This window comes from Zootoca vivipara, chromosome 5, assembly GCF_963506605.1.
Source record: "Zootoca vivipara chromosome 5, rZooViv1.1, whole genome shotgun sequence".
Taxonomy (NCBI): domain Eukaryota; kingdom Metazoa; phylum Chordata; class Lepidosauria; order Squamata; family Lacertidae; genus Zootoca; species Zootoca vivipara.
In genome coordinates this window covers 53,617,043-53,639,744 of record NC_083280.1, presented here as the reverse complement: position 1 = coordinate 53,639,744, position 22,702 = coordinate 53,617,043, and the positions used below count along the sequence as shown (strand labels likewise).

The 22,702-nt window shown below is 44.7% G+C and overlaps 1 protein-coding gene across 2 annotated transcripts in view; it reads right to left on the bottom strand.

Moving 5' to 3' along the window:
- The window catches only part of GRK5 (G protein-coupled receptor kinase 5), a 165,677-nt gene that overhangs the window by 69,389 nt on the left and 73,586 nt on the right, over positions 1 to 22,702 (bottom strand). For both annotated transcript variants that reach the window (XM_035138644.2, XM_035138645.2), the window contains exon 3: positions 15,677 to 15,789. In XM_035138644.2, the coding sequence (XP_034994535.1) occupies positions 15,677 to 15,789 (113 nt within the window). The remainder of the gene's footprint in view (positions 1 to 15,676; positions 15,790 to 22,702) is intronic.

Sequence of the window (22,702 nt, the reverse complement as noted above, 5' to 3'; positions counted from 1 at the left end):
TTCAAAAGACGATTAGAATAGACAGCAGCTAAATAGGAATAAAACACATGTAAATTCTACATGTCTCAACAGGCTTGCCCCAATCAAAATGTTTTAAGCAGGCACCAAAAATAAAACCTACATACAGCAACAGTGTTTTGTGTTGTGTAGGCTCCTATGATGTAAGTAATGGGGCCCGCCTGCTAGTCTGCTCCCTAAAATATCACATATAAAGGGCCCCATTACCTTCAGTAGCTTAGGGCCTCATCAAACCTAAATCCGGCTCTGGGTTCAACCAGTGCAGATCTCTGAGCAAAGGTGCTACATACTGGCGGAGTCTCACTCCTGTCAACAAACGTATTGCAATATTTGGCACTAACTGAACTTTCCAGATCAAGCACAAGAGAAGCCCAACATGAAGTGCATTGCTGTAATGCAACCCTGAAGTCACCGATGCCTGGACTATTGTGGCCAAGCTTTCCCAGTCCAGGAATAGTTGTAGCTGTTGCAGCAGTCACAGCTGGCAAAATGTTCCTGTGGCCACTCGACCTGCCTGGGCTTCCAGTGACAGAGCTGGAAGCACTCCCATAATGCATACTTGCTCCTTCGGGGGGATATTGTTGGCTATTCACCCAACATATCCCCAAAAAATCTTCACTGCGTAGGCTAGTCAAATCCCATCATGGATAGCACTGCTTTGTATCCAACGGTGCAAGTCTGCTGACAGAAGGGTTGTGTTACACCCACAGGCATCCTGTACAGCGTTTGTGGATATGGCGTAGCTGTTCACTCTGGCATTCATCACGGTCTTCCGTTGCACCAGAAGTGGCTTAGTCATGCTGGCCACACAACCTGGAAAGCTGTCTATGGACAAATGCCAGCTCCCTTGGCCTGAAGCGAGATGAGAGCCACACCCCATAGTCGCCTTTGACTGGACTTAACCGTCCAGGGGTCATTCACCTTTTTACCTTGTGGACACCTCCATCAAATGAAACAAGACCCCTGCCAACTTTATCCTCACTACATGGAAATAATGCATCTCTCTCCCCCCCCCCCGGCCCAATGGTTTCAAGTTGATGCTGTTGCTTCTACATTCAAGTTCATTATTCTCAATGGTTTTGACCATGTTTGATAACCTGAAGACAGGAACAGCAAGATTGTGCATGTACAGTGTTCACTTAAAACTGGCCCAATCAGCGTTTGAGAAGAATTGTCTTTCAGCTTTAGCTATGAAATGCTTGCACATCTTTTGTTAAGAAATTTACAGGGTAGTTTCAAATGTTTGTGGGTTCTTCTTCCATTCAGTCTAGGACTTGGTGAGAATAGTTGGCCAAAAGGCTGAGCTTACATTTGAAAGGGATATCCTTAGTGAAAATAATACCATTTGTCTTTGTTGTTGTTTAGTCATTTAGTCGTGTCCGACTCTTCGTGACCCCATGGACCATAGCACGCCAGGCACTCCTGTCTTGCACTGCCTCCCGCAGTTTGGTCAAACTCATGTTCGTAGCTTCGAGAACACTGTCCAACCATCTCGTCCTCTGTCGTCCCCTTCTCCTAGTGCCCTCAATCTTTCCCAACATCAGGGTCTTTTCCAGGGAGTCTTCTCTTCTCATGAGGTGGCCAAAGTATTGGACCCTCAGCTTCACGTTCTGTCCTTCCAGTGAGCACTCAGGGCTGGTTTCCTTAAGAATGGATAGGTTTGATCTTCTTGCAGTCCATGGGACTCTCATCAAGAGTCTCCTCCAGCACCATAATTCAAAAGCATCAATTCTTTGGCGATCATTTGTCTAGGTTGTGCAACAAAAATTCTTCAGAAGACACGTCTGATGAATAGCCAAAACTGATGGACCTTTCATTATTAAAGATGCACATTTATTTTTTAAGTGGGTTCCATTGACCTAAGGAATGTTTCACCTACTTTATCTGGGCTGTAGAAATTATCTTTGTGTTATTTTCACATTTCCTTATGCCTTCACCTTGCACCTGGCCTATTCTGGCCACAGTTTCAGACAGCCTGACATTTCTGGTTTCCATTTTAAAAGGGCAGAGCTGAATTTTGGCAGTCAGCAAAGCTGTCCTGGTTGTGTCTATTGTTTTGTCTGTCACCTAGACAACAACTGGGTGGTACTGGTCAGATTACCTTGGAGAGGTGTCAGGCAGAAATCCTGTCCTTCCCGAAACACAGTTGTTACCTGGCAAAGGTGTGCTTTTACCCAGCTTTGGTGAACATTGTGGTGCAGGATCTGCCCATCCTGAATTGGCCTACTATCCTGGAGCAGGCCCCAACTACTACAACAATTACATGCTTCTCCCATATCGGTTAAATGAGTTTCTAACAAATATTTCTCTGAAAGAAATTAGCATGGAAATGAGCACTAAAATACCACTGCAATCAGCTAGATTTCCAGAAATGCCTTCTACATTGTGTGAATGATCACACAAAACACAGAAAATTTCAGGTAAGGAAATGTTGAGAAAATTGAATAAAACCCTGTCTGAATGCAGCCTAAGTCTTCTCTGAGTGATTCCGCCCACTGGGGTAAGTCAACCCTTTCATGAGGATTACTAATTGTCTGTAACATCTTTTGAAGAATCCCCAGGGCCTCACTTCCCTTTCTTCTCAATTTATTGTTTGTTAATACTGATGCGCGTTTTGAGGCATGCCCACCTCCCCAATTGTCTCACACAGAAGGTTTGCAGGAAATGACCCCCACCTCAGAGATAGAACACATGCCTTACATGCAAGGTTCCAGTTCAGTCTCTGGCATCTTCATGTAAGAGGTGAGAAAGACTCGCATCCGACATCCCGAGAGTCCCGTTGTTAGCCAGTGTAGACAGCACTAAACCAAATGGACTCATGGTTTGACTCTAATGGTAGCTTATGTCCCCATCGTGAACTGAATGTTGCACAGGAGCATTGCAGTGCTTTCAGAAATGAACCAGAAATTATTATGTCAAAAAGGAAGTGGATCCACTCCACCACAGCTAGCCTTTACATATTATAGGCAATGACCATTTCTGGACCCAGCTGTCAGTGGGATGTGCCCTGGCCCATTCTGCCCCACCCCTGTTCTTCCCTTTTCCGGGTCCAAAAGGACCGCACATTAGGAATCGTTTGTCATTTGGATGCTCCTAAAATGACCACCGTCTGTACATCCAAACGTGAAAATTTTACATTAACTAAGTCATCGCTTTTGGCCAGATTCCGTCATGACGGGGCCTATATCACATGACAAATGTTTGCCTTGGCCTGCACAGTGTCCTTATTGAAGTAATACCATCTTCAACTCAGAGCATGAAAACTGACTCCCTCCCTGATGTGGCAAATTCTGTGGAATTCCCACAAGCATTTTCAACCCAAGGACAGCGAGACAGTATGCACTTATTGTGTCGCTCAGAAGGGCTTGTGGGATATGAGCAGGTACTCAGCGGCTGCTATTTGACTATCTCAGAATGCTTTAAGAATACAGCAACGCAATTGGATTCATGTCGTTAAACGGCAACTGTGAAACAAACTTTTAAGATAACAATACTTCAGATGAGAAATCTGTGGACTGTGAAAAAGCATGACTGCAGCTCTTCCAATACCCTAACTGTACAGGGATGAACTAATTATATGCTCATAAAGCAGAATACAAAGGGGTTTGCAGAGCCCTTTCATCCAATTTCCTGTCCATTTAGATACTATCTGACTACAGGTCATTTTGCCTCTTGAAACTATGAACAGCCAAGAATGTTTATAGCATCTTAACAACATTTCTTCCCCGCCACCCTTCCGAACCTATTCTGAAGAATAAAATCGCACAGATAAAAAGAGCTACGTTTAAAAGGTTAGGAGACCTGAAGTCTTATCTCGGTTGTCATAATTTACGATCACGGCAAAGGGAAGATAGGAGGCTTCAGTAAGATTAAATAATTATTGAGATACAAAGCAGCATTTCTAACAGGAAGGCATTTGCATTTCAGCTTCTATGCCTTGTACAGCTGCACAAAGACCCCAAAAGTACCGAACAGCAAAACAGTTCAAAATGCAATCATGTCCTGACCCCACACAATTCACAAGCTAATAATAATGGCACAGCTTCTCCCCTCACTACCTTTCAAGCCCTGTGTTTATCACTATAAAATCGGATAATCTCATACAGGATTTGGCTTACAAATCACTAAAACAATTTTCACATTAATTGCATTCACATCCCAAGTGGACAAATCTGTTTGTATCATGTTCCGAGATTGTAATATCTGGCAGCATGCCCGTGGCTTCTCAGCTGATTAACCAATGCTGGCGCTTTCGGAAAGCTAAGAGGAAGAGGCATGCATAAAATGTTAGCTGGGATCCAAGGGACATCATGTGACCGAGAGGCCGTAAAGCATCCTAATAGTATTTCTCCCACATCCTGAAAAGCTGCCCCCAAATTGAGAGACTTTTCGGAGCAGCAATCCATCTGGTATAGGGAGTACTAATGGAAAGGAAAGTTCATACATGTAGAAAAGTCCTACATGGGTTTCATTGGACCCCGATTTCTGTGCTTCGGGAAATGGGAATACAGTATATCATCCACTGGAGCTAGAATGCAGAAAAGCTCAGTAAGGCTTTCTGAATGCATAGGCATGAGCAATCCCAGAGGGTGAGACACTCCACTGCAACTTCTCTTTAGATCAGTGGTCAACCATTTCTTGGTTGAGAAACCCTATAACACAGTGGCCTTGTTTGCACATCAAACAGTAGCCTTGCTTGCACAAGCATATGGCTCTTGGACAGGAGCTCATAGCCATTTTTTTACCTCCCCGGTCTTTGGTACTCTTGTGCCACACTGAGCTAAGCCAAGGTTTGGCTTAACATGTTTTCGAAATTGGGCCTGTGGTTAAGCTTTCTCCTTGATAACCACAAGCTGTAGGCTTCCATTTCTCTCTCTCTCTTTTTTATAATCTATTTTTTATTAATTTTCCAATTAAAACACGATTATATCACATTCATTATTTCGAATTATACAGATACATATCAATTAAACCGAATATTATGCCAAATCATATAATATTTTCTGGAGTTCCCATGCTTCAAAAATTTGGGGATTCCTCGCACCCGTCTACTGCCGTCTTTTTCTAAAGTCCAAATCTTCTCTCAAAATCCAAAATAAGCCCGATCATTCCCCACCAGTCACTAAAATATATTTTCTTCATTCATCCGATTTTTCCACAGCTGCTGAAATAAGTATCAAACGAGAGTTCACATATATTCTTTCTCCTGTGTGAGTTTTAATCGTCCTGCCCCCCCCCATATATCTTCTGTCTGGAATGTCCTGTTGCGCCAGTCTTTCAACACGGAGCAGCGCCATCTTAAAAAGCTTAGATCACTTTCGTTTTCTTAAGCTTTTTATTTTTTAAACCACCGATCTTTGTAAAATTTACAGCTTTTTCAGGCAAAGAAACAGCAGTCACTTTATGCATAGACTCTTGATAAGTTTGTAGCTCTCCTTGCCCTGTAGCTGAACTTAGCTTCAGATCGCTGTTCAAATTCATAGTGCGTCACAACCATAAATCCATCGAGCGCATTCCAGGGACTCCGACCATCCAGTTAAAGGGGGGCTTCTCTCTTCAGTAGTTTTCCAACTTCAAAGGATATGCTCAATAAAATAGTTTATAAAGTTCATTACTCACTCAGGTATTCTTTATCTCCCATTTGTTCCAAACAAACAAGGACGTCCCGTCTGGGAAGGTATGGAGTAACTCGTAGAGTATATGAAAAAAAATAAAAAAGTTCGCTTCCCTTCTCGTTACGTCCCCATCAATCTTTCTTCCAGATAACATACAGCTTTGACTTCTCACCCTCAGCAGCACAAATTCCTTGGCAGTAAACAGAGCTTCTTCCCCTCCTTCCGAAGCATGTCCATGAATACGCCTAATTATCTTCTTTAATCATGGAGATCCCGCCATGCAGGTTAGCGTCCGGGAGTGCCGACATTTCATGAGTGCTCTCAGCCCAAGCCCCCCCCCCACTCCTTAAACAGTCGGAGTGGGTTTGGGGGCATCGCGGGCCCGCGGGCCCTCTCCGTAACCCCCGGAGAGGTAGGGGGGTTGCCTTTAACTCCCCTGGCAACCGCCGAATTCCTCATGAAGGTCGGAGAGATGGAACAAGGGTCAGCCATTCCTGCAGGCGGAAGCGGAACTCGGCTTCCATTTCTCTTCCATTTCTTCATTGAAGTTCTGTTTAAGTATCTTGGTTATTTTTCTAGTCTTGTGCAAATTATATGAACCATCTGTGTTTTCTTTATATACTCTTATCCATCTAGTATAAATGTTTCCCCCCTTTCTTTTATTTTTTAAATTTATTTTAAAATGACTGAAGCCACAGGCAGAAACCTGTTCATTCTGTTTCTGAACAATGCCAAGTTTTGTGTTTTTAAACACATTATATATATATATATATATATATATATATATATATATATATATATATAGTGTGTGTGTGTGTGCGCGCGCGCTGAATTTAACAAAATGTATTTACTGCTTGGTTTTAAGAAAACCTAAGTGGTTTGCAAAAATAGTGATGACTGATCATAAACGTAACAGGAGAATTAAAACCAGTATGCTGATTAGGATCCTTAACATGGAGGTAATACAAAACTATATCTGCACAGTAGCTGATACAAATACAGTAGACCTCATCCCCTTTGCATATGTGGCAGCAACATCAAAAACGAGCGACTGATTTAACACGTCACAGTAAACTATGGTTTACTATGAGTATAGGAGAACGCTTTCACTTTGCTCCACCCCTAGTATAAGTGAGCCCAACAAACCACAATCCTGGCTCAGTGTTGCATCCAATATGGCTTGCATTATCTTTTGCTCCAAACAAACCACAATGCGACACCAAGGTTGTGCTAGGGAAGCAGCGAAGCAGGAGTGTTCTCTGCACTCACACGCAAACTGTGATGTTTTAAATCTGTTTTCACTACAAAGTTGCATTTCTAGGTTTTCTAGTTTATATGAAAGTGTGATACACAAATATTTAAATGAAAATAAATAAATAAATATACTGAGCTAATGGAGACAATCCACACAATATTTTATAAGATGCCTTAAAGAGACTCTCGCAAGAGAGCCAGAACGTGTAGCCCAGTTCTTAGACTTCTATGAGAGGAGGAAAGATGATGATAATAATAATAATTTTATTATTTATACCCCAGCCATCTGGCTGGGTTCTCCCAGCCACTCTGGGCATAGTTCTTTTATCTCCCTGACACCTGAAGGCTGCCTAGTTCCCTGTAGCTTTGCTTTTCTCAGTGAGGGAATCAGCAAAAGACCCTCGGAGGAGGACCTTAGTGTCTGGGCTGAGCGATGGGGGTGGAGATGCTCCTTCAGATATACAGGGCCATGGCCGTTTAGGGCTTTAAAGGTCAGCATCAACACTCTGAATTGTGCTCAGAAACATACTGGGAGCCAACGTAACTACATTTATTTTACAATTAATTCCTTTGTACTATGAAAGTTAAACTGCAGGTATTATTATTAAAAGAAAGATATAACTGAGATAAGGTGCTGCTATAACTTACCCTTCTCCCCATTTTCATCACCATTCTCACAGGTGGCAAAAATGGGGAGCCCACACAAAAAAACTGAAAGTTTTGAGCCCGCCATTATTGTTGGTAGCCAACAATGAAGGAGGTTTTTTTTTCTTCTTCTAGGTTTTTTGAAAAGAGATTTAGGAGTCCTAAGAGAACTAGCGTTGGAGCTCTACTTTGAAGCTCTTAAGCCTAATTAAATTTGAGCTCAGCTTAAACTACTAATTTTATTTTTGCCAATTTCATTTTCATTCAAGCATAAAGGCTGAAGTGTGATTGGAGATTAAGTTCTTGGATTGCAATCCTGCTTACCAGGAAGTAAATCCTGCTAAACTCTGTGAGACTTTCCTTCTGAATAAACATTCTTAACATGTTTTCAAGACTTGACCGTAAACTGCCCTGAGAGCTAAAGCTGACAGGGCTGGGTTTATTTTACATTAAAAACGTAAAATATTTAAATATTTACATTTAAAATGTAAAATAAAAATAAAAGTTGGGTTGTAAGCTGAGCTAAAAAGGCTAAAGATGACTCGTAAAGCCAATTAAAAATACACACATGGCTCTTAAACAAGCCAGCAATAAAATTAGCAGCAACAAGACCCCTGACACCTTTTGAAAACCTCCTAACGACAAAGGGTCTCGGCAAAGGGATGGTATCTGCAATATATAAAATACTGCTCCAAAATACCACAAACTCCCCAGACACAATAAAAAAACAATGGGAAGAAGACATAGGCTATGAGATCAACCCCACTCAATGGACCAGAATGTGGTCCAAACCCCCCTTTAAATCCATATCAGCAAAAAGGAAAGAACTCACTCTGAAAACCATCTACAGGTGGTACCTAACACCACGAAAACTAGCACTAATACGCCCAGGAACCTCATCAAAATGCTGCAGAGGATGCACCTCAACAGGCACATATTTCCACATGTGGTGGGAATGCCCCAAAGCCCAACAATTCTGGAGAACAACCGTAAGAGAAATAGGCAAAATAACCCAACAAACATTGGAACCTACCCCAGAACTGGCCCTGCTAAACATCTTCCAGGACAATAATGCCCACCTACATCACAAAGAACTCATAACCCACTTACTCTCAGCTACCAGAAACACCATAACCAGACACTGGAAAGACCTGGCAGGAGTAAACATGGATCAGTGGTACCAGACGGTATGGGAAACAGCCCTACTAGAAAAATTAACCAATAAGTTGAAATTGACACGGGGTCAAATAGAAGAAGACGGCTTCACCCCAGTATGGCTCCCCTTTATCACATACATAGCCCAACAAGACAACGACAGAAATCCACCAACAGCATACAAATCAATATGGCTAACCTGACCCAGAACACCCGCCCACCCTACTCACATAAAACAGACCACCACAGCCAATCACAAAAGAAAACTATATCCTAGGCCAACCCCACCAACTCTCACCATCAACGGAAAACAAATGCACAACAAAGAACCTGCACAACCGATGCTGACAACCCCCCCCCCACACACTTTAAGTAAACTAGAAACATTGTCACACCACCCCCACCCCCTCCCCTTATCTACCGCTCTCCCCCTTTTCCTCCCCAATGTCTCAACAATTGAAACTGATCTGTAAAAAAGCTATGAGAGACATTGCCCAAGTCTTTGTAAACTGAGAAAACCTTTAATAAAAAATTTACAAAAAAAAAAAAAAATACACACATGGTACTTTTTACCTCAGCACACTAAAAAAATCCTTACTAAAACAAGATCTGAATACACAGCTTTTAAAGCTAATAAGTGGCATGCAGGTAAACACAGAGTTGATGAGTGTGAGGCCTATGAACAGATAAGATGGGTGGAGTTGAAAAGATAATGCGATATGAGCTCGGAAAGGTAGAAGAAATTCTATAGCACAAAAGTGATAGGCCTGTGGTTTCCTGCATTTACCACAGTTTGTACAGAAATAAAACCAGAAAACAGTTTTTATTCTGTTCACCTAATATGCACAGCTGCGGTATGTTTGCATAAGTTCCCCGCCAGCAAGCGATACCATCCATACTTGGTACCATATTCCCATATGCCATGAGACAGCCCAAACTACAGCAGTGCCAAAATAATTAATATTCAGTAATGGTGGATAAGCATATACAAACTTTTCTCGTGTTTAATGATCTAAAACAGGCACCCCCAAACTTCGGCCCTCCAGATGTTTTGGACTACAATTCCCATCTTCCCCGACCACTGGTCCTGTTAGCTAGGGATCATGGGAGTTGTAGGCCAAAACATCTGGAGGGCTGCAGTTTGGGGATGCCTGATCTGAAATCATGATTTTATATCATGTTCTTTTGCTGTGCTTAACTGTATATTGTACATGGCTTGGTTGTTGTTTTTTAGTGTCACGCAGTCTAGAAATTTTCTAAATAAATGGAAAGCATCTACCCATTTCACAGATAAACAACGACTAGGGTTGAGCTGAAATTCTTCCCCTCACCCCCTCAGCCCAGTCTCAGTTTCACCATCCTATTTGCAGAGAACTGGTTGGGCAATTTTGGAGACTGGCAGCAGAAACTGGCAGGAAATCTGTGATTGGCAGCCCTTCCCCCTCAGCTATTTTGTTCATGGACACTAATCAGGAAAAACATAATGGTCTTAAAATGTTAAGGACGGAAGGAAAGCTTGTTGGGTCGATCCAGTGCTCCCCCCCCCTTAAAAATGTTTAGGGATGCTCTCATTTTGACTCAAGAAAACCACCATTTTATAGATCAAATCGGGGGGAAATAAATACAGTAAACGGACAAAAGTACAAAGTACAAAATGTTTAGGGGTATGCATACCCCTGTGTACCCCCAGAAAAAAGCACTGGGTCTATCCAAATTTGTGGGTACCTTGTATCAAGAACTGGGTGTTACAGATGCCTGCTGGGCAACAATAGCCCTTAACCAGGCTTCCTCAACCCTCCAGATGTTTTGAGACTACAATTCCCATCATCCCTGACCACTGGTCCTGCTAGCTTGGGATCATGGGATTTGTAGGCCAAAACCTTATGGAGGGCTGAGGCTGAGGAAGCCTGCCCTTAACCATCAGGGAAGAGTAGCATCTTCTCTGGATTCCTGCATCACTAAGATGGGAGAGCCAAGGACGATAAAGATCAACCTAGCTGAGAACTTTGGTGGAAAACTGAAAGGCTCCCCTTAAAATGCTAATAGTTCTTCCACTTTCGGAGAGGAAGGGGGAAGTGACTGTCAGTTGCAAGTGATTAGGCAGCCCAGGGGAACAGCAGGGATGAACAGGTCAAAACGCAATGCTTGGCCTCCCGACAAGGTCAACTGGCCATAACTCTTATCTTAGGCTTCTAGCATGCGAAATGGGCAAAAGGTTTAATTCAGCGATTGCCATTTAAGGTTTGTGTGTCAACTGTTCAACCAACCTTCCAAAAGTAGATTGAAGGGGGGGAGCACTGACTAGTTTTCTAATTTGAGTAGGGGATTTAAATAACAAAAATTAGATTTTCTATCTAAGAGCTTTCTCCTAAAGCCAATTTAAATTACATCAGTGGCGGCAGCCGCAAGAGGACACTGTTTATTGCTATGCAACACAAATCAATGCTGACTTTTAGGTAAGAGCAATGGGGGGGGGGGTTAAATTGGGTATGAAGGTGATTCCTCTATTCCCCACCCCAGAAAAAGGACAACTAAAAAGTAGGTCAGAGTCAATGGTCCAGAAATCAAATCACTGCTGACTGAGGCGTTGTCTCAATTGTCTCTAAAGGACTGCTCATGGCTTCTGTTCCACGACATTTAGGCTGCAGCCCAATGTTCACTCACCTGGAAGTAAGCCCCAGTGAACATAATGGGACTTGCTTCTGAGCAAATATGTATAGGATTATACTGCCAGAGTAAAAAACTACCATGCCACTTAGGGGCAAAAGAAAATCCACTTACTATTGGTTTTTCTTTCAATTTCCTAAAGTGTTAAAGATGATATGTTCCTTCATTGAGGTGCTTTAAGCTAGGGTTACCAGACGTCCCCATTTCTCGGGGACAGTCCCCGGATTTGCGAATAAATCCCTGGGCAAATTCCATCCCCGGAATGCCCCGGATTTCATCTAATGTCCCCGGGAAATGCAGCAGCAGCAGCAGCCTCAGCAGCCCGGAGCAGTTGGCTCTGGGTGGCTTCAGGAGCTGCCCATATGATGGTGGTGCAGGGGCTCTAAGATGCAGCTTCCGGGCTGCCTCCATATTCCCTGATCCCAGAAACTAAGCTGTGAAGGGAGGCTTCATGCTGCTTCCCAGAGCTTGTGTGCAAGCAGGAGGGGGCAGGGATCTCTCAGTTAGGCAATGGGAAGCCTCCCTTCCCAGCTGAGGGATGCCCACCCCTCCTGCTTGCATGCAAGTAGGAATGGGATTGGGGCTGCTCCGATGGGAAGGGAGGCATCGCGCTGCCTGAGCTTCACCGCCGCTCTCGGCCTTCCTTCTCTGCCTTCCATGCCTGACCCACCATGCACCGCTTCCCCACCACCACCACCAAAGAACCAACAACTCCGGGGCTGCCCAGGCTCATGGAGAAAGGAGAGCCTCAGAGGAAGGGGAAACGTGGCAGTTGAGGTCAAGACAGCAGCCGCCCCTCTGCCACTGCCATCGCTGCAGCATCAACATCCCGAACGTGTAAAACAGCACGTACATAAAGAGGTATGTTTTTAACCTGAGGTGCAAGAATGACTAGCGATGCAACTCTAAACTACTGTATCTGCAAGAATCAGGCAACGACAGCCCAGACTGGCAAGGATGAATGCAGAAAACAAAGGATGTAGGGAGAAGAGCATGACTGCAGAAAAAAGATTTGATATATTTGTTTGGGCCAGTGGTGGCTTTTAACTTATAAGCACAGTTGTTTCATTTTTTACCACCCCCTTGGACCGCTTTATAATGGTGTCTCCACATATGTGCCCTCAGGCTAGAAGAGAATTAATGTCACAGCTGCTAGCTCTCCATAGGTGGGGAATTTGTTCTAGGCAAAGGTTTATTGCCAGGACCAATTATTGCCTTGAGCTTCAAGACTGGTCCAGTTTTCTCTACGTATACTGTAGTTGGAACATCCTTTAAATCCTTTGGAACAGACAACACAAGCCACATTGCTTTCTCTTTCATAAGGTACAGAACTGCACCTTAGAATAACAGCACTTCCAATACACATTGAAAGCCCATGACTTCCGCTACAGAATGCTGGCAGCTGTACTTTCCCCTCGCAGGGCTACAATTCCCAAGGCCCTTAACAAACTACAGCCCCCATGATATTTTTGGATACAAAATGTATCCAAAATGTAAATCAATCAATTTGGCATTGCTCCATCTTTATAATAAGGATTTCACAGTTGCTGAGTAGAATTTCTGAAAGTTTTGAAGATTCACTCAAGCTGCTAGTTCCAGCAGATACAGTGTGTACCTCGACTTACGAAGGCGATCCGTTCCGTGGCGCTCTTCAGAAGTCGAAACCTTCGGAAGTCAAAGCGTCCATTTTGTGCATGCGCAGACTGCAATTTTGTGCTTTGCACATGCGCAGACCGCCCCCCCCCGCTTCTGCGCATGCGCAGAACGTGCGCGGGGCGAAAATACTTCCGAGTTAGCGGACTTCGGAAGTTGAAACCTTCAGAAGTCGAGGCATTTGTAAGTCGAGGTACCACTGTATACTGGAAGCTTCTTTCGATGGCTTTACCACTGAGCTGTGACCCCTTCCCTCGGTTAGTGAGGGCATCAGTACCAGATGTGCCAAGCTCTACCAATGGAATAGTTCAATTCACTACGCTGATGCTGAGAATTTTCTAGAAAAAAAAGATGACACTCATATAGCCACAAATGAGGTCCTTGTTCAAGCCAGGATAGAGATTCCAGGAGAATATTCAGCAAATCGAATGGGTAACAAAATTCAGAGTACTACCTGCCTCCTCACAAACCTGCAATTTAGCCACTGCAAAAGTAACTAAAAGGGGAAATATGCTACGAACATTATTCATGGGTTAGGAAGGAAGGATGGTGTGTATGGCAAATGCAGGAAAACCGAGACATTTTCATATTACGTGTTTTATTGCCCGGGGAGGGGGGGGGGTAATCAAGCTAGGCCACATTGGAAGACGAAAACATTTTATCTGGAAGAATGCACTCATGGAATTAATCAGAAAGAATATTTTATTTGCATTCATTTTGCTCCATGAATATCCAATGTAAAAAACCACAGTCAGCTTCTGAAATTCAACATGGAAACAGCCCAACTAACCTACAAACCTGTCAAAACAGCTTTTCAGAGCTTATTCAGGACAGATGCTGGCACCTGGCTGTTTTACACTACAGTATTGGAATGTAAATTCTGTGGACTGGAACCTTTACAATTAGACTACATTTGATTTTCCTGCAGACAATTGTGCCTCCCCTACCCCCCCCATCAGATCTTTTATCCTCTACCCATGACATGTGTCATAAAAACAACTAAATCGTGAAGGACATATTGTTTAAATTATGGCACTGGTTTTGCTGAATTCAGTTGATTGGCACCCTAATCCAGTGATCTGCAAGAGCTCAGAAATTTGCAGTTGTCTTTTGCAAATGCAAGTTTCTCTCATGCACAGACATACACGGGTGGATCTGATTCTCAGAGGCAACAATAATAACAGGGCAGTTCCTGCAGCAAAGAAACTTTCTTGGTTGAGCAGCAAGTACCAATTCTTTCCCCGTGTATAAGACAAAGTCTTTTTATTTAAAAAAAATGCTAAAAATTTGGGGTCTTGTACACAGATAGTGCTGAGATGGGACGGACGATTGGTGGCTGCCGTGAGCAGGAGATTGTCAGCGGCATTGCAGGGGTTGAAGGCAAGGTCTGCGTGTGATTGGCTACTGCGGCAATCAGGCGTGCGATTGTCGGATGCTGGCGGCAAGCAGGCAGACGATTGGTGGCTTCGTGGATGCGTGTGATTGGCAGTGGCGGGTGAGCAATCGTCCCCCATTTCCTCAAATTTGAGTCCCCCAAAATAGGGGTCGTGTTATAAACGGAAAAAATGCGGTATTTTGGAGAAAAGTGCAATGAGCTAACACATTTCACATAACAATCTCCCCAAACTCCCTAACAGTCTCCCCCAAAATCTCTGTGACTTAAAATGTGAAAGAACCACGTCTACAATAAACAAAGTTAGGATTGCCCCAGAGTTTTAGCAGCTTTTCCAGGCAGCGGCTTTCCCCCATGGTGTTCTATGTTGCATGGAGTAACCTGGAATGGGGGGAGGGGGGCACTAAAGTGGAATCGTGGTTTTGCACCACAGTTGCTGGTCACATCCACACCATACAGTTAAGAGCACATGCCTTCCCTTCCCCCAAAAAAATCCTGGGAACAGCAGTTTGTTAAAGGTGCTAGCAATTGTAGCTCTGCAAAGCTAAACCAGTTCCCAGAATTTGGGGGAAGAGGAAGCCATGTGCTTTAAAGGTATGGTGTGGCTGTAATCACTGTTTTGGCTTTAGCTATTAAAGTTGATCCTGCTAGGCTTCTGTCGACTAGCATCTGAAAAACAACATGGCCCTTTTTATGGCTCGTAAATTCTACTTGAAGCAGCAGAAATCTGTTACAGGGTCTAGACATGGCGGGCATAAACAAATCCAAACTTTGAACACACACAGTTTTTTTCTTGTTGCCTTTTTTTTCTTTTCTTTTAAAGGTAAGGAAGGTAGGTAATCAGTTTCTCAGGTGACTGCAAATTTTGTACAAACAAGTAGGGCCTGCAACACAATGTTGCAGCATATCCCCACTCCCAAAGCGGAATGCTCTTGCTCAGGGATCCAGGCAGCCTGAAACATCATTTTAACAAGATGTGCCAGGGATTGAACCCTGCAGCTTCTTCATGCAAAGCATATATTCTACTACTGACTGCTGACCCCTGGACACACAAATGCACACACACACACACACGCACACACACACACACGGCCTGGGGCATGGATGTGAACAAGGGGCCATAAAGGCCATGAACTGCAAGAGACATAGTCTGCAACAAAAAATTTTAAAAGCCCAGGGACACGTCCAGGGTACATGCAGGGACCCATTTCTATTTTTATTTTACCGTGGAAGAAGGCGCAATAAACTTTTGCAACAGTCATAAGAAGCAACTTACCACAGAGTCAAGAAATCTAATACAGCACTCAAGCTCCGGGCGAGTCTCGCAGAACTGCCGAAAGAGAAGTCTTCCTATTGGCTGCTTGTCACATAAACTGCAGTAATCTCTCTCTAGAGGAAATAAAGAGGAGGGGGTAAGGTGAAAAACTGAGGTACTTTTTAATGCATTTTGGTCTGGTTACATCGTGTCCATGCTTTCTTTTCCTTAAGGATCGTAAAACACACACACACACACATTCTGCACAAGCAATACAAAATGACACACACAAACAATTCACAGGGACAAAAGGCTGTAGCCAAAGAAAGCTATGTGCATTTTGCAGTTGTGACGTGGAAGCAGAGAAATTGATTGTACCAGCATCGTTATGAAGTCAAGAGTTTTCTCTCGCTTTCAAGGATGCATGTTTCTGACTTCTAATCGCTGCAAACCGAGGCTTGAGATCAGAGAGGCAAGGTCTGCTGAAATCCCCGAAACAAGATGGGGGAATGTGAGCAAGATAACACCCTGTCGGGGACCTCCAGTGCCTTTCAGAGCCCCCCTGCCCTTCCCACGACTTGTAAATGTAGAAGAAATTACTCCCCACCCCACTGCTCTTACTTCTGCTCAGAGAGTTGACTGTTGGGACTGCCCATGTGAGTCCAGACTACCAAGCTGGAAACCAGATATGGGGCATATCTGTGGTGCTCTTGTTCCCTGAGTGCAGGGGCTGCTGGCCCAGTCCCTAACACTCCACATCCCGCCATCTTTGCTCCACTGCCAGACTGGGATACTGCCATAGAAGACAAGGGCACAAAGGGCACACGCAGGGCTCTCTTAAGCATATCTGGCGCCCTGGCGCGGAGATCCTTCCGGCGCCTCCCACCCCGTTTTGCAGTGCGGCTGTCTGGCAGGCGTAGCGCGGCTGCCGTGGGCACAGCAGCGCGGCGCCCCCCTGGCGCCCTGCGCCACCCAGCCTTGCCGTAGGGCTGGCCCTGGGTACACATATCTGCCAGAATGCCCGTTCCATGTTCACTTAATGAGATATCACATTGAGGTCACTCATATCCCCATATAAAGGTGGAAGGCTATTTGTTCCATCTCCCTCAGCTAGGATCATTTTCTGAACAGAAACATAGCTATTATTCACTTAAAATAAACTCAAACTTGGTGTGTGTGTGTGTGTGTGTGTGTGTGTGTGTGTGTGTGTTAAGATACAGAAAAAAATCTGGAATTAGCTTGGCACAAATATAAAACCAGCTGGTGCATGAGGCTGTTATGACTGTAAATTCAGGAGTAGGATACCGCAGCACGTGCCGTAGCACTGGCCTTGCTAAAGAAATATTTATGGCTTAAAAACAGCAAAACAGCTCACAAAGTATGAAACCACAGGCTGTGTTTTCTTCAACATTCTTGCCCTGACTTTTCTCAGCGCCGTATGACAATTTCTATTGCTGCTGCAACAACCCACTCCTTATCTTAAGGCAGGATGGTGCTGTGAAGCAGACAAGCTGCCTTCATTTAACCTATTACAGAGAAGCACAACAGCTCGTCCAGATTAAAATCCTATTCTTTTCCAATTTTAGGAAAATTTATGGCATGTCTTGAATTGCTCAAGATTAAGACCGTGACGTTTGCTGGCTCTTGCTTATTCCTACACAGGTCTATTTAAGTGGCAAGCTGTTGCCTGTCCAGATTGCTGGGGTACCTTCCCTTTTCTGCAATACCTGATCAAGCTGGGCTACCTGCGAAATTTGAAAAATAGCACAGTCCAGGCTAATACAGAGGTTCCAAGAAGCTTGATCGTTACCCCAAAGTTTGGCAGCCTTACAAAAAAAATCCTCAATGTTCCTCCATCTGAGAGGCTCCACTAATTCCCCACATTCTTTTCAGACCTTTTTCATGTTGCAGCGAAGCTCACCCTCCATCACTCCCTTTACCCAGGAATAACGGCACAAGACACATTAGCTGAACGAATGGCTACTAGTTTACTTGTTTACATTCGTTGGTCTGCAATGCCCATAACTAATGATTGTCAAACTTCCTCCCCACAATTTTGTTTGGTGTGGGTGTCCTGCTACAGAGCCAAGGATTAGGAAACCGCATCTCCTGCTGCTGCCTGCCTTGTTTAGATGGACACTTCCTGGATCGAAACATTGGTGTCGTAATGATGTTGCTCTTTATTTATCATTACCCACACACCTGAGGCAAGAGTGAGCAGACTTCAGCCTTGTGGGATGCAAAAATGGTGGAGTGGAGACTACTCTCAGAATTAAGGAGTAGGATGCCTCTGAATACAGCACAGGAATTTGTTCTCACTACCAGAATTGAGCTCACAGTTGCCCCCAAGGTTTCTTCAGCTCAGCAATCTAAATTAGAAGGAAAAACCTCCCCCCCCCTTGCTACTGTTAAACAATTGGGCGTCAAACTCCTTGATGATATACTGCGAATCATTTAGAGATCTACCAGTAGATCTGGCTCTATCTTCTGCCCGCCCTCACCTAAAGGAGGTGCTGAGATGACTTTAGAAGAATTACCACAGACCTTCCAAGTGTCCCTATTTTCCAGAGACATCCCTGATTTAGAGAAACTGTCCTGGTTTCTGATTTGATCTTGGAATGTCCCACTTTTCCTTTGGGTGTCCCTATTTTCATTGGAAAAAATATTGGAGGGTATGGAGGGCAATTCTGTATAGGGAAGGGTTTTTTAATGTTTAATGTTTTATTATGTTTTTATATACAGCGGTACCTCGGGTTACAGACGCTTCAGGTTACAGACTCCGCTAACCCAGAAATAGTACCTTGTGTTAAGAACTTTGCTTCAGGATGAGAACACAAATTGTGCAGCAGCGGCACAGCAGCAGCAGGAGGCCCCATTGGCTAAAGTGGTACCTCAGGTTATGAAGAGTTTCAGGTTAAGAACAGACCTCCAGAACGAATTAAGTTCTTAACCAGAGGTACCACTATATGTTGGAAGCTGGCCAGAGTGTCTGGGGCAACCCAGTAAGATGTGTGGGGTATAAACAGTAAAATTATCATTATGGAAATATTGGAGGGTATGTTACCAAGCCCCCACAGTTGTGACTCCAGAGGTCAGTGAAACCACCAGGCAAACAAAGTCGCCTCAAGTTGGTAAACCAAGGAGGATTGGTTAGAGTAAGCCTCTGGATGCCTCACCAGTGTGGCCTGTGAGGCTGCCTCCTTCTACTCTCCCAGTTGTGATGAATTATCAAAGACTCAAATCCAAATAAATATATTATTTAGCATCCCTATAATGTAAAGTAGGCAAGAAGGGAAAGAAGAAAGACTCTTCTCCATCAAGCCAATTCTAAAATAGAAACAGCAACCAAAAAAAAAAAAAATACAACGTGCCCTAAACCCTGCATGAATTAACCCATATCTCATTGGTAATTTTAGACACCTCAGATGGACCTGGTTACAACTTCATGACCCATTCTCCTAAAGGGAATGAGGGCAAAAGCACCCCTTCCCCAGTCCACATTCCCTGGGTGGAAGTCCTTGTAAAATTTCCCCACAAAACCACCTCATATCTTTGCATTATATACTTCTGATTACACAACAGCTTCACAGGACATTGTAGGGAAATGTGCCAGATCTAAGAATTCAGTCAAAGGCTTCGTTGATCCAACAAAAATTTGTTCTCCGCTTCTAAGAAAATAAATTTGGGAACAGAATTCTCCCATTGGTTATGGAGTAATCCTATTCCCATACTGAGCCCTGCCTGGCCCCCGACATAATCATACAGGGCTTTCCATATCATCAGCCTTCGGCTCGCTTCGGCTCCTGTGTGTTGTGCAAAAATTGAGGGAGGGGTACTCAGAGAGGATATCCAAGTGGCTTCTATTCATCTGTATGTGATCCAGCAAATAAGATTCTTCTCTCTGAACCATGAACTATCAGATGCCTGGAATAAATAGGGTAATAAGATGCCAAGGCTCATGAATATTTATTAAACTGCCTACCATTTCTCCATACAAAACAAGTATCCAGAAAGTAATCAAAGACACAAACTATTATATTATAAAAATGGTCAGGGTATGAACATGATATGTGTGAACTCTGCAGGCGTCTTGACGGTACAGATCTTATCCCGTACTCTCATCTGACCATTGTGATATCATAATCACCATCATAATCCATCATCTTCAGTCATCTTCTGATATTTATTTTTTTATTTTTGCTAGCCAGGCATGTAGCCTTAGGAGGAGCCCAGAAAAATGACAGAGCACATTTGCTTTTGACTACCCACTAAAATGGAAGGGAATTCAGTTTGGATGACTATCATATTGCTCACTGGAAGGACAGATCGTGAAGCTGAGGCTCCAATACTTTGGCCACCTCATGAGAAGAGAAGAATCCAAGGGAAAGACCCTGATGTTGGGAAAGATGGAGGGCACTAGGAGAAGGGGACGACAGAGGACGAGATGGTTGGACAGTGTTCTCGAAGCTACGAACATGAGTTTGACCAAACTGCGGGAGGCAGTGCAAGACAGGAGTGCCTGGCGTGCTCTGGTCCATGGGGTCACGAAGAGTCGGACACGACTAAACGACTAAACAACAACACCCAAATAGACAAAATACACAAAACCTATGCAGTATTGCTTTTGATTGGCGCAGCCTGAGCATAAAGAGGTAGGCACTCACACATTTTATTCCGCTTCCACGATAGTACAGAGAATGCCTGCCCTAAAGCAGTACTGCTGCCAACTCCTAGCCCTTTAGAGGGATCGGTATGGAGTATAGCAAATAACAGGCAGGTATGTATCACTCTCGTGAGGTTCCATGGACCACAGAATTCAGGGTGCAATCCCAGGTGCTCTGGGAGAAATGGGAAATTACTCAAAGACTGAAGGAATCCAAAGGAATTCCAAACACACTACTGCTGCATACAGACTCAAGAAAATAGTCTAGCTCTATATACCCAGTGGGCATTTCCTATTTCAGCCTAGCAGCAGCCAGCAATCCCCACTTGCTGCATCACAAATCTCCAAGGGCGTAGCCAGGATCAAAACTAGGGGGGGGGGGCAAGCCATGATCATTCAGGGGCGGGGCCACAAAGTGGGAACGTGGGCGGGGCTACAGGGCCAGCTGGCCTGACAACATCGTGGTGGCGGCAGCGGCGGCAGCGGCCACCTTGTGCTTCTGGGGCTGGCAACGGCGGCGGCTACCCTGCTTGGCTGGAGAGGACGGGAGGGTCGGGCAGGCAAGAGGGGGTGACAGGGTGGGCGAGGGCAAGGCAAGGCACGGCCGCAGTCATGACGGCTCCAAGGCGTTGCTGCATATCAGCAGAATATTTCAACCATGTTGTGGGTTCAAGCCCCACCTTAGGAAAAAATTCCTGCATTGCAGGGGGTTGGACTAGATGACCCTTGTGGTCCCTTCCGACTACAATTCTATGATTCTATTGATATATTGCCATAGCATATGCATCATTCTGCTTTCTTGAATTGTCCTACTCCTAGGCATAGCAGCCAACTCCTAGAGGCCTAGGTGCCTCCCCCCCCAATTACTAGTAAATACCGTATGTGAAAGAGTCATCCCCCCCATGTTGATGGGCTTTCTATGTGGGGCTTATCTGCCCCCCCCCCGTATTTTATTAAGAATGGAAGAGGGAGGGAAGGAAGGAAGAAATAGAGAGAGGGATAACTCATATTTGTGGGTGCCTCTGGGTGACGCTGTGATGCTGGAACTCTGCAGCAAGAGGACGGGAGGGTCGGGCAGGCGAGAGGGGTTGGCAGGGCGGGCGAGGGAAGGCACGGCCGCAGTCACGACAGCTCCGAGGCGTTGCTGCATATCAGCATAATATTTCAACCATGTTGTGGGTTCAAGCCCCACCTTGGGGGGGAAATCCTGCATTGCAGGGGGTTGGACTAGATGACCCTTGTGGTCCCTTCCGACTACAATTCTATGATTCCATTGATATATTACCATAGCATATGCATCATTCTGATTTCTTGAATTGTCCTACTCCTAGGCATAGCAGCCAACTCCTAGAGGCCTAGGTGCCTCTCCCCCCCCCCAATTACTGGTAAATACCGTATTTGAAAGAGTCACCCCCCCATTTTGATGGGCTTTCTATGTGGGGCTTATCTGCCCCCCCCCAGTATTTTATTAAGGATGGAAGAGGGAGGGAAGGAAGGAATAATAGAGAGAGGGATACCTCATATTTGTGGGTGCCTCTGGGTGATGCTGTGAAGCTGGAACTCTGCAGCAAGAGGATGGGAGGGTCGGGCAGGGGAGAGGGGTTGGCAGGGCGGGCGAGGGCGAGGCAAGACAGGGCCGCAGTCTCGATGGCTCCGAGGCGTTGCTGCATATCAGCATAATATTTCAACCATGTTGTGGGTTCAAGCCCCACATTGGGGAAAAATTCCTGCATTGCAGGGGGTTGGACTAGATGACCCTTGTGGTCCCTTCCGACTACAATTCCATGATTCTATTGATATATTACCATAGCATATGCATGATTCTGCTTTCTTGAATTGTCCTAGGCATAGCAGCCAACTCCTAGAGGCCTAGGTGCCTCCCCCCCCCAAAAGAAATTACTGGTAAATACTGTATTTTAAAGAGTCATCCCCCCCATGTTGATGGGCTTTCTATGTGGGGCTTATCTGCCCCCCCCCAGTATTTTATTGAGGATGGAAGAGGGAGGAAAGGAAGGAAGAAATAGAGAGAGGGATAACTCACATTTGTGGGTGCCTCTGGGTGACGCTGTGATGCTAGAACTCTGCAGCAAGAGGAAGATACACCTGTACAGGAGCCTTGTAAGCAGCTTTCTCTCTGCTTGATTTACAGCAGGCACGTCCAACAGGTAGATTGTGATCTACCAGTAGATCACTGGATGTCTGTGGTAGATCACTGCTAGATCACTGGCACCCCTAAAAAAGCTCACCCAAATTTTTCCTCCTCCCTAAAAAAAGCTGAACTATGACCTGAAGCCCTAAACAAAAATGGGCCTCCCTCCCTCCTAAAAGAAGCTCAACAAGTTTGACCTAAACCCCCCAAAACAGGGCTTCCCTTCCTTAAAAAA